At 37.8% G+C, this 12,768-nt stretch overlaps 1 protein-coding gene across 4 annotated transcripts in view; it reads right to left on the reverse strand.

The window, feature by feature from the left end:
• Window positions 1-218: 218 nt before the first annotated feature.
• The window catches only part of ARRDC3 (arrestin domain containing 3), a 15,237-nt gene continuing 2,687 nt past the window's right edge, over window positions 219-12,768 (reverse strand). The window contains exons 2-8 of one of the 4 annotated variants that reach the window (XM_006026797.3): window positions 11,595-11,676; window positions 9,300-9,447; window positions 8,003-8,105; window positions 7,380-7,636; window positions 6,765-6,927; window positions 5,742-5,896; window positions 219-3,048 (exon numbers count right to left, since the gene is read on the reverse strand). In XM_006026797.3, the coding sequence (XP_006026859.1) occupies window positions 2,992-3,048; window positions 5,742-5,896; window positions 6,765-6,927; window positions 7,380-7,636; window positions 8,003-8,105; window positions 9,300-9,447; window positions 11,595-11,676 (965 nt within the window). In that variant the 3' untranslated portion in view covers window positions 219-2,991. Of the gene's footprint in view, window positions 3,049-5,741; window positions 5,934-6,764; window positions 6,928-7,379; window positions 7,637-8,002; window positions 8,106-9,299; window positions 9,448-11,594; window positions 11,677-12,037; window positions 12,254-12,768 lie in introns of those variants that run through there. The other 3 variants (XM_025207804.1, XM_025207805.1, XM_025207803.1) reach the window with 3 other exon arrangements.

Genomic DNA, 12,768 nt, shown 5'->3' on the forward strand with positions numbered 1-12,768 from the left:
CCTTCTAGGAAATTGTTTGGACTCTGGTTTCCCCATGTAGACCCAGCCATTAGAAGCCTAGAACTCAGCGCTTCTGCTATATCAGAGCCACAAATCGTGAACAGCTTTAGTGAAGTTAACATGGATCAAACTGTGACAAAATAAAATGTTCTTTAAGTTGCAGTCATGTCTCATGAATTGTGTTCTCTCTCCCCCCCCCCCCCCCAAGTAAAACCACTCAAGAAAACCAATTGTTTGAGTTTTTTCTAAAAAAAAAAAAGTTTATTTCCACAAGGAAGAGCAATAGGAAAAATTAAATGGTTTTCCACGTATTGTTTTTTTAAACAGAGTCTACAAGGACATAGTCAGCACCAAAACTAAAAAAAAAAAGAAAAAGGAAAAAAAAGAAGAAAAAAAAAGTACAAACAGCCATAGAATATAACTATAAAGCAAACATTTAATATTGCACTTTGTTTTTCTAAAGTTTTGGATTTTACTTATTTTTTCCTTAATTCAGGTCATGAGTCTATCTCAAATACTGGGCTACAACTGTGAACCCTCACACTTTATAATAATGTTGAGAATTGACCAATATTTATAAAAGGAAAAAAAGTAATGCCTCTAAAGAACTGAATAAAGAAATATTTTAATGGAAACTTCTCTTTGATAAAGGTTTTAGATCTTTAAATCTGACCAGTTTTGTGTTGCAGTGCCAATTACTATAATATTGGTCAATCCTGCTTTATATATAATTTTTCCATTATACTGTGATAAGTATTAATGCTATGTGTATCAACAATTGTTCCCTAGTCCATTCAAACAAACAAACAAACAAACAAATGAACAAAAAAAAAATAAAATAAAATAAAATAAAATAAAATAAAACCACCAAATGCCCTTTTATGCCAAAAATCCCATCAGCTCTTTTTCTGTAGGGGAGGGACATTCACAAAAATGGCCTAATAAGATAAGACATCACCCAATTTCCTTATTATCTAATATATTAGTTTGCTTACAGAAGCCCAAACCCTTTAACTGAATCACTTAAAACGCGATTCTTATTTATACTGGGTTTTTTTCACCCTGTCATCATTTTTAAACATGAAGTGTCTTCCATGTTTTCATAAAGGCCACTTATGGAAAAGCCTATCTTGTCATTGCTGAAGCCTTAAAAATAAGAAAGCATTTTGTAAGAATAAGCACCAGGCCAGAGACAAAACTCCCCCTTGTCCCCCCCTTCCAGCTACTTTATAATAGATGGCGTAAATGGTAGAAGGGACACGAATTCATAGAACAGTCCACATGAAAACTGCATACCCGTTAAAAATCTGGGCTGCTTTTTTCTGAAGAGGAAAGTTTGTATAATGAGTAGCTTTCTGCAAACAAACGTACAAAATCCCTACTGCTTATGTGCTGGTTTTTGTGCTACAAGATACACTGGTTCCCTGCCACCCTCAGGTACACTGAGTTTACGCATGTTATGCAGGGTAGAAGCAGTTTGCATGTAGCGTTTAAGTGTTGTATGAATGTTTTGTTATATGCAGAACACCAAAGAGGATGTAATCAAAGCAAAATCTCTGCTATATAGTATTTTAGTAGGACTAGTAACTGCAGTAGTCCAGTTCAGTTAGTTTCATTATTCTGCTTATCTTTTTTTGTCCTTATAATTTTGTAAACACAAAATGCACAGACTAAACTTTCTTACTACAACCTTAACCACTTTTTTTTAAATATACTTTGTACTAGTATACTATTCTCTATGTATGTATAGAATTTCTGGTGATTAAGTTGCTATGTATAAAAATAAACTCACTTTCCCACCTCAACCCTATTTATGGGATGAGAATGGAAAGCCTCTCTCTGAATTATGGCCAGAACTTTTTTTTAAAATTTAAACTTGCTTAGGTCTTGGTTGGTGTATGCTGGTGCTGCCTTCATTTTGCTTCATTTTTAAGCTTCACAAGTTGACTCTCTCTTCATAAATTGTAGAAAAGATAAAAAGGGAATAAGGGTGGGTTTGTTACTTTTGTGTATGTCCCTATTCCAAATCCCCCTTAAAAAAAACCAACAAAAAACCGAACAAACAAAAAACCCCAGAAAACCCACAAACACAAAACAAAAAGTAACAGTGCAACATAAAACAAATAGCATTCCAACAGTTTGGCAAGTGATGAGTTCACCTGAGATTAAGTGATTTTTTTTTTTAGGCAGTCTGTAACAAAATGCTGCTTTGCGGTAATAGTAGAAAGGCAACAAATTCTTAAAAGAAATCAAGAAGGTATACAAACTTGACAAAGTCTCTTATTAGTTTCCTTCTGTTATCTTCCCCCCCACTACACATCTGTTGCTTATCTACTATAGTAGGCTGCAAAACATACAGCAAGAAGGATTGGCTTGAAGGCATTTGATGTTTGTAAATAAATCCACAACAGGATCCAAGCTGAAGAGGTGATACATGATCAGCCTACTAGGACAATTCTGAGTATGTGCATATGCAGGTAAAGTCCAGGCTACATTAAATTAAAAAAAAATGTCAGTGCATTTGTTATCTTAAGTTTTTTCAAAGCTTTCTTTTGCTCCTTGTTGTGCGGACCACAAACAAGTTAGAAGGGGTAACAACAGTCCGGCATAAATGAGAAAGCTGTAGTGACACTGAACCGCACAACGTAAGCAATGAGCATGTGCAAATTTTCAAATCAAAGAGGAAGTCATCCCTCTCTTTTACAACATGGTGAGTGTTTTGACACATATGACCGTAGGCTAATAAGGCTGCTCCTAATATGTGCCAGTATTTAAGGGAAAAAAGCTGAGGTCTTCAAGCATAAGGAGCAGGCCTATGGTGTTGCTGTAGGCTTCAAAAGCATGATCACAGGTTTTCATTTATTCACCGTTTTACAGGCAAGAGCAATACCACTTCCTTTGAAAGTGTAATCTCCACTATGACGCCTTGATCTTCAACACGGCAGAGATATGATTAAAAACCGAAGTCAAGTCAGCTTGCAATGGTTTCCTTCAGCGAGAGGGACAGGATGGTCTGTCATCTGTGGGCTGATCTGGGTTTGGATCAATCTAAGTGGAAAAAAAAAAAAGAAACAAAAAGAGAGGAAAATTAAAACCATAAGGAAAAAACAAAACAAACCTCAGAAGTCCAAATTATTAAAGTTAAGTATTTTGAGATAGTGAGCAGTGATAGGTATTTGTTTCTGATCCCAAACTCATTGAAGTCAATGAATAGACTCCAGTTGACTATAATGGGCTCTGGCTCAGGCTAATAAAAGGTCTATGTTAGCTTTTACCTAACTAACCTCTGAGTTTTGTATATTTTAAATACAATGAAAGGTTACTGCTGAGAGACTTGACTGCTTGGATGTAAAGACTTAAATAGTGATGTGTGAAGGGTGATTTTTCTGGATAAAACTTATTTGCCATTTCAAGCAAATTTTGTTTCAAACACAATTTTCTGTTTGAAATATGTTGGATTGGTTTCTTAAATGTGAAACAAAACACTTCTTGGTAATACTAGGCTGACCTGTTAAGAATAGGGGGGGGGGGGAAACCAAAAAAACCCACCACTTTATTTTGACACTATTTTTTGTTACAGCCTTTTATTTAGCATGAGAATGAACTGATTTCCTCTGAGGTGTTTTAAACTCGCATTGTCTTGCCCTGCCATTTTAAAACTGTTCATATTGCAAAATATGAAAAAGGAATACACTTATTGAAAACCAAATGCCTGGGACATCTGGCTATCTATTTTAGGAATATTAGCGTTGCCCATCAATGTACTATTTTGTGAATTCAATGGTGTTAGATGCCCACTGAGTTTCTTAACGTGCCTATGTATATGAATCCTGAGGTACCTAAATACCTTTAAAAGATTGGCCCTGAGTACATGTCATTTAAAAAAAAAGAACAAAGAACTAACCCTCCAACAATTAAGTCCCTTAGGGGACTTCTTAAGAGTCTTTAGCATTACTAATGAAAAAAAAAAAAAAAAAAAAAAAAAAAAAAAAAAAAAAAAAAAAACAGCTTGTTAAGTTAGTATTCCAGAAGACAAAAATATCACCATTCTACAATCTATACTTGCCTAATATTGCTTTTTAAAAAAAATGTGGCATTAATTAGCCTTTTTGTTCTGCACAAATTGTTTTCATTCTTGCAGATTTTAAGTATGTGCCATAAAAGGCACCTAAAGACTGTGTCTTTAAACAGGGCCATCCTATGGTGCTTTATAAAACTAAATATCCATCTTAAATTCATTATTTTTTCTAAGACTGATTTTTAACTTAGAAATTGATCCAAACATGTTACCTCTCAGCCGGAAGCTGATTCTAATAAAAGTCCATTGTGATTCATGAAAGCTCTACATCAAGGGTTTCAGAGCATAAAAAAAAAAAAAGAGGGCCACAGAACCAGGCAGGGAATATTCTAAGCTAGTGGAAGGAATGAGAACAAGGGGCAGGGGAAAAAAAAGTGGGGCGGGGAGGAGCGAAAGGCATAAGAGATGCATTTTAGACCTAAAACTATGTTAAGTGCTTTAGATTTTAAAACAAACAAGACCCCCAAAACAGCCCCCCTCCTCACAATGAAGTACTTCTTTGGTTTAGCAGAGAATTGACACTACGGCATGAGTTACAGGCCTAGTAATGTAGTTGAATTGGCCTAGAGATATCTGGTTGGGTTTAGATGACTGAACCGGAAACAAAGGAAGTCACACTCTTCGGCAAGCAAATAAACGAGAACCTGGCTAACAGAAATGGGAAACAGGTAATAGCCAGCAGCTACATCTCTTTCTCATTACGCTGGCCTCCACTATCAACTATATACAAGAACAACATTCTGGAAAAAAATATCCCAAGAGTTAAGGGCTGCCAAAAGTAGTATAATTCTAGGCTCATAGGCATATCATGCTAGAGATGTGAATTACAAAAAACAAATATAAAAAAAACCCTCTGGATGTGCCACCTTTCAAATTTAGGGATGCAAAATTTAAAAATATAAGGCTGATTTGCAAATTGGAAACTGATCTAAACATGTCACCTATCAGCTGGACGTTGATTCTAGAAAAGTGGGTTGTGAAAAGAGAGATTAGTTTATATCCTGAAATAAAATTGAAGACTTCTAACGTGATGCGTATATAGTTATCATTTTGCCATAGTATGGGGTTAACAGAACAGAGCATACTGGGCCAACAGGAAGTTAGAGAAAATAATAGAGATAAGGAAAAAACCAAAGGGGGTGGGGGGAGGTGGGAGGGGAAACAGTTCATTCACTCCAATGGGAAAGAGATGAAAGATTGGAGAGAATCTATTTTACTCCTATCCAGGTTACTGTAAGAGGTATACTAAGCAGATAGCAGATCAGGCACTAAAACAGAAGTGACCTACTATGGGAGGGGGTTGATAATTTTCAGAAGTGGTTGCCTTAAGTTAGTTGTAAATTTAAATGTAGATGCCGAGACAAGGAGATATCACCTTTATTGAAGGAGTATTGAGCATAAACAGCTCCTACTTTCTAGTTCAGATTCTGTTCTCAGCTACTTTGCATAAATCTTCTACAGCAATGATACTGACATGAATGAAATTCCTGAAAAGCTATTTTGGTGCATGTCTTGTTGCACTGTCTTTGCTTGCAGAGGTTAATATAATTATAGAAGGGTGGAACATAGTTCTCATTTCCAGCTTATTAAGAGTTCCTCCACAAAAAAGCAGAATACAAACACCTAAGAGACATAGTAATTAATGGCATATTTGTATACTTACCTCTGAATAAAGAGGTGGAGGCAGAAAACGAAATTCTTGGATGTAGGCGAATAATGGTCCTTGAAGTGCCCTCTCAAAATCGTCACAGGCAGCTATGGGTGCAAGGCTGGACTGTCTTTGCTCCTCTGTGACCACTTCTGCATAGCTAGGAGGTGCTAGAGGGAAAAGGTACACGCAGTTCGAACTACAGTTCTTATGCATGTCAAAATACATAATATGACAAATATTAAAACTTTAATCATTAAAAAAGTTAAAGTGCTCAGTGACAAGAATTATAGCTATGCTTTTGTATACAAGACTATACTATTTAAAGAAATTAAAATTTATGCTGTTAAGATGACTGACAATCATCATAGACTTTAGCTTGATTATCCCCCTAAAATCTGGGTATGAGACAGCATACTTTTCTACCTAGGCAAGCAAAGTGTGAGATGACCTCACTTTCTTTTGGAGGCCTCTCTTTGGACCTAAAGTTCATGCACATGGATGTGTTGACAACTGAGAAAAACAAATTACAGGGAGGGGAAATATATATAATTCTACCAGTGAGCAATGCAGAGATTGCCTGCACAAAAGTTAATACAGCCCAACCTATGCTATCTTTCCACCAGGTTCCCAGCTTCTAATGGGCCAGATGAAGACCTGACAGCACTGCTGCAATGGACTGGGCTGCTTGCAAGCCAGGGAAGTAACTGGGGACCAGTAATTGGAGATACTGAAATTCCACGCTGAAATCCCCTAGTGTCCTGTGCCATCTGCACCGATTCCCATGGACCTTTAAGATGTTGGAGCAGCTGGGCTCCACTGCTCTTTCTACAACATAAAAAAAGGGAACCACAGACCCACCACAATATAAATGTGTGGTGCAGAAATTGCACGGAAAGAGACCCATATGGAAATGTCCTCCCGCAATATGGGTTTTACTGAGAAAGGGTTTTTTAATAAAATGTTGATGAGGTAAATCAGACATACAAGCCCAAAATACTATTAAAGCAGCTGAGATTAATATTAAAATCAATTTACCTTCAGGTCTTTCAGGCAGTGTAAGACCAAGCCAATTCATATTCATGCTACACTGGCTGCTTACACTTGATGTTCTGCTGCCAAACGGATGTAGAGGAATAGTACCAATGACAAGTGGTAAATTAAGGAATAAGTCCATTGCTCCAGGGATATCAACATATACCTAAAAAGTAAATAACAAAAAAAGCCTGTGAATAGAAGCTGGTTTGAATCAGTCCCTAGGGGGTTAATTCTGCCCTCAGTTCTAGGTGAGAGTTATACTTGCTTCTAATACACTATTTTAAAGGATTGTGCCAAAAAGAAGTGCTGAGCCCTACCAAGTTAAATAGAAGTTGAAAGATTTTCACATTAGGTACAAAATATTTTAAAAATTGCCATGGGTGTAAATCATCTGCCATTTGTCACAGAATCAGAGGGTAGGAAAGGACCTCAAGCATCACACCTACGCCAACCTCCTGGACAAATGCAGGACTTGCTATTCCCAAACCTATTCTCCTTTATGCATTTCAACAATGATGCACTGATTTTTTTTTTTTTTAAACAAAATTAGCATGGGATCATGCCTCCAAAAAAGTTATGCATATGCTTAAGAGAGAATATGAACAGGACACGTACCATTAATGAATATTCCACACGGATTATACTACAATCGAGGATTGAGGGAGAAACGGGTGGAATTTTCAACTGTTTGCCATTCCAGGTTTCTGTTTTCCCAGATGACAGGGATTCCCCACGCAGGTTGGCAACAAGCTGCTTCACTTCCTTCATTTTCCCTTTGGCATAGAATGCCTGTGTTTGGTAAATGGCTGCCTTTGGCACAACCATACGGGAAGAGCAGTTCTCAATCTCAGCAAAAATCTGAATTGATTCACCTGGAATGAAACAGAATTTCATTCAGTTCACATCTGCTTACATGGAAACACATATATTTTTAAATATGTTTACATGGTTACAATGGGCCAGCTCCTGCCAATATTAAATTTATTGGCAAAAATATTCACTGATAGCAATAAGTAGAATGAAGTTCAAGTATGAGCCGATGTGACAAGTGTGCAAGGCTAGTAAAGGAAAATGTACTTTTCCAATTTGAAGTTATAGCTATGATACATGTTTCAAGCATACTCGGAAGACCACAATATGCAAATGAAAAAACTACCTTGATACTTATTTATGTAAGGCCATGAATTGAAAAGGGTAATTTTAAGAGAGTGAAGAAAGAAGTTATTCTTGCTACATACCTGGGGTGTAGCCCTTCCTTTCAATTTTGGCACTTAAGGATATTGGGCCTGAGGTACAAAACCAACAACAGAGAGTCTTCTCTTTTGTGCCTGCTTGGGGTGACTGCAAAAAAACCAAACATTAAACCCAGAATTAATTGTGCATATTAATGAGGCTCTAATTAATGCAGAGAAATAGTATTAAGATGCTAAATGGCAAAACCCTGCTGGTTTTACTCAAAAGAATATTTATGTTGACTTCCTTAACACTGTGCGAGTAAACAAAGAATGTTTTGTTCCAGTTCCAATCTAGCACTGATATTATTTACCTTACCAGAGCTACCTCAATGAGTCTCATCGTCACTGAAGAATTCATTGAAAAAACAAAGACAATCAGAAAAATTTTGCTTTAGGGAAAATGAACAGCTTTTTGGCCCACATATCTTCAACATAGTGTCAATAGTTTTTCATAAAATTGTAACCAAAAGCATCTTTCTACATTTCACTTAACTATATTTCATGTAAAACAAAATCCAACTACTTTAATCCTGAATATTAACTTTTTTGCTGTTCTCAGAATAAACCTGCTCCTATTCCCACCTAAATCAATGAAGTTTGCATTGTTTTATGTGAGATCACAATTAATGGTCTACTCAAGTTCCACATACATCTGTCCTTTGATTTAGTAGAGATTATAGGTGAGGCCATAGATCCTCTGATAAAATCTGATTTTTCATCCATATATAAATCCCCCACTCCCTTATTTCAATGACTTTTAAATTTTGCATGCATTGCTCATTGAGAAGAAAGAAAAAGGATTTTAGGCCAAACTGAAATTATAACCTCTTTGAAAACATCTTGTCCAATATCAAAAAGATGTAGTATAAAAAAAAGTGTTAGTTCCTCTCCACTGGTAGGAAACTATATTAAATTTATCACTTATGCACTACAGCACAGTTTACTGTACATTTAAGTTTCACAGTCTCTTATTAGAAGATTTGTAAGAATAATAGTGCTCTTTTAGCAGCTAAATTATTCTGTATTAAATTGACAAGAAATAGTGAATAGAACTCTCCTGAATGAGAAATTTTTGTAATTTGCCACCGATTCAGTTTACAGATAAATATAAAATATAGATAACTTCAACTCCAACCACTTTGTAACTTTTCAATATGGCAGCTTGCTATGAGTTGCTAAAATGGGTTAGTCACCTGCAGTTTAATTAGCAGATAGTATTAAAATTAGATTTTGTAATGGTTTCAGTGACTATAGATATGCCAAATACAAAAACAGTATATACACATCTCTCAATTCTTACCAATAATGAAGGAGTGTTGATATCTATATGTTCAAAGACTGTAAATTCCTTCTTTAATTTCACTGGTAGAAGCCAAGGTCTGTGCAATTCGGCTTTCACCCAATAGCGCACACTGCCATGTCTGCCTTCAAATGAGGTAGCAAGTGGTCTGTGCAGGACAAAGGTCAAAATTGAGTAAGCCTTTTTCTGTCTCTAACAGTGATACAATTGATCAAGCTGCACTGTACCATTTATTTATCTAATTAAGTACAACTTACTTAGAAAGTTTCCACATTTCAAAAAGATCAACTTTGAAAGAAAAATAGCTAATCATGAAATCTTTCAACAGTTATGATGTAGGAATGTGATGCATTTTTGTCTTTGGTAGTATATTTTGTGAGTTAACTTCTGTGTAAAGTACACTTGTACCTGCCCTCCAATAGTATCTGGCTTTTCCTTAGTTAAAATGTATGAACTGTTGTTCTTGTAGCTCACCTTAACTAATTTAAGACACTCCAAATAGTTACCTAATCCCTTTGTATTTGCTCCCAAACCCCCTGTAGTTTGATGAGGCTACCTTAAACTGTCTTTCAGAAAACCAAAATCCAGCAGTCTCTACTCTGACCTTTCACTGAAGACACTGGGAGTTAGTTCTATCTGTGGGAAAAACAACCTTGAGGGATCTACCCTATGCTTTTCTAACATTTAAAAAATATCTAAATCTCAAATCTGCATCATTTTGGGTACCATGAATTTTAATACTATGGGTTTTGACACACAGACTACAACAATTAAACTCACTCACAAACCCGTTACATTGTGGGAGAATAATTTATTTCAGTCTAAAATGAGACTTATTTGCACACCTGAAGTAGTGGGCGCTTTTTTTTTCTTGATGAACAAACTGAATAAACTTATTTAGTCATTGTTCTGGTCAGTACTAGCCGTCTGAAAGTGTGTATCGTTCCTAAAGCTTTGTTTTGTCAGCCCTCTTTCACAAGATCTGCTTCATCTGCAGCGAATTTAATCAGTTAATTTTACGGTCACACTTTTAGGTCTGTACCCTATTCTGCTGCTCATCTTCCATACCAAACTCTCGATCTCTTTCAAATAGTGTCTTTAGTTTTAATATCCAAACTCAAACTCGTGTCACCATTATAATCCTTGCTTCTGGAATGGTAATTGATGGGCTCATCAGAAGCCAGTTTAGCATTCTAGAATTCTTATATGGGTCCTTTTTGACAAGTTTTAGTCATATCTATTGCAAACAACTGTACTATTCATATGATTCCTTCTGAGACCAATGTTAGGAAGGGCTAAATACCTGCAACTCCTATAAAAGTCAGTGGGAATTAGATACCCTGCACCTCAAATAATATGAAATTTTACTGGCTCCACATTGTGTGGAGTTAGGATATCTTAACTCATATGGAATCCCTCCAAGGTTTTCTACCTCAGTGTAGGCTTTGCTTTTACCCCAAATCTTTTCCCCTCCTTCTCCCTTCTAACCACTTTGTCCCTCACTTAGTCACTCAGACATGCTGGTGAAGCCCACGAGATTGAGAAATTGTGTGAAGAGATTTCAGTCACTTTACGTATACTTATGGACACTTGAGATGTTTTCTAAGAATCGACATCCCATGCATGTCTGTATTTATCACCCAAATATTTCTGTTTAGCATTCTTGCTCTTTGTTTTAATCCCCAAAATAATCTTGGTTCCTTGCTATGCATCTGTCTGCTTATTTCCTTCTTGGTTTCTATACAGCCACCATCTTGCAATCTGCATACAGATTTGCCTCCATTTACTAGTTTACATCTCAGAACCATTTAATCTACATGAGTCCAGATACAGTTCATTTTCTTGCATCCGTTCCAAACTGAGCCCAAACAGATTAGTACTGAATCCTGTTTGCAAAGTCTGCTTATCTACATGACTGAGGGAAGTTTAATGCAGCAAGAAGTGATCCCAGCAACTCTCCAGGGACCAGGATTGATCAATCAATCAATTTTCTCCTCCTTGTAGTGAGAGGAGCATCATATGGATAGCCAACTTATTCATGTCATTTGCAACAGGTCAAAAAGGGAATGATTGATTTAAGAGTAACAGTTGGCTTTCAATTTTTTTTTCCCCACCCACAATAATAATAATAATAATAATAAAAAATGTTAACATTTGGTCCAGGTTGCTTCTTTTAGTGCAACCTCTCCTGTCCCTGAAAAAGGGTTCCCCACCCACTAAAATCTTTCACATGGTTTAATAAACATGTGCTTTAACATGGTATTACACAACATGGGTATTGCATGTAGTACTTACGTCTGTGGAAGCTCAAAGCTGAATGCATATTCATGCCTTCCTGAATGAATAGTGTGGAGGCCTTCTTCGGAATTGTCATCATCTAGGGGGGAAAAACCCAATATGCTATTCCACCTGAAAACATTTTACACATAATATATTACACAGGTTTCTTTCTTGTACTGAAAGGAAATTATATGCTTGTTATTAAATGTAAACTGTACAGACATATCTAATTCACTTATACCCAAAAGTGAGTTATGACAACTGAATTGTTATGGGCAGGCAACATGGTCGGATGGAGTTAACACACAGACATAGGCCAGTTGCTTTTAATTCGGATTATTAGTACTTTGAATACAACTCCATGCTTTATTCTGGAATCATCCCGATGACAACGTTTTTCCAGTATAATGCCTAGGGAAGTCCGAACTGAAACGGTTTCACATTGTTCAGAGAGTAACCTCATGTCATACTGCACATCCAGCCCGCTGGGCAAGATTCAACTGCGCAATCCTCCTTCCTTTTCTTCCTTACCCAGCCACCACACTGAGGTCTGAAAACCCTGAAGAGACCTTCTGCAAAACCCGATCTTGAAAGTACCAGAGAAACTAAGAGGCGGCGGCGGGCTCCTGCAACGAGCGTCACACGGACCCGGTTTCTCAAAAGCTCTGCAGTTACATGGCTCCGTCCTGCCCAGCCGCCGCCTGGGAAGTTTCCCAGTGCCCGCAAACAAGTTGCCCTTCTTTGTTCCCTCCCAACCCTGCCTGGTCACGGAGGGGCTGAAACGACCCGGGTGGCTTGCGACCCTGGCGCTGGGGAGGACCCCGAGTCGGGTCAAGTGGAGATGCTGGAGGTGGCAAAGTAACTGGAGGCAGGGAAAAAAATCGGGCACTTCCCCACCGCCTGAAGCACCGAAGGGGAGACCAAACAAGAAAAAGGGGGAGGGTAATATTTCGGTGGGGGTCGGTGCAGGGTTTGCTTCTCCCTCCCCTGGAGAAGGGGCAAGGCTGCAAACCCCCGTGAGGGGACAGGAATGGCGGAGGAGATGGGCTGGGCAGGTGAGTGGACCCCAGGGCAGGCCGGGGACCCTCCTCTTCTCCTCGCCCTAAACTCCGTGCCTCCCTCCTTCCCTCCCCGGCCGCTTTCTGCCAGCTCAGCAGTCCCCGGGAGCCGGGCGGCGGCGGCGCTGTGG

Source organism: Alligator sinensis, unplaced genomic scaffold, assembly GCF_000455745.1.
Source record: "Alligator sinensis unplaced genomic scaffold, ASM45574v1 scaffold545_1, whole genome shotgun sequence".
Lineage (NCBI taxonomy): Eukaryota > Metazoa > Chordata > Crocodylia > Alligatoridae > Alligator > Alligator sinensis.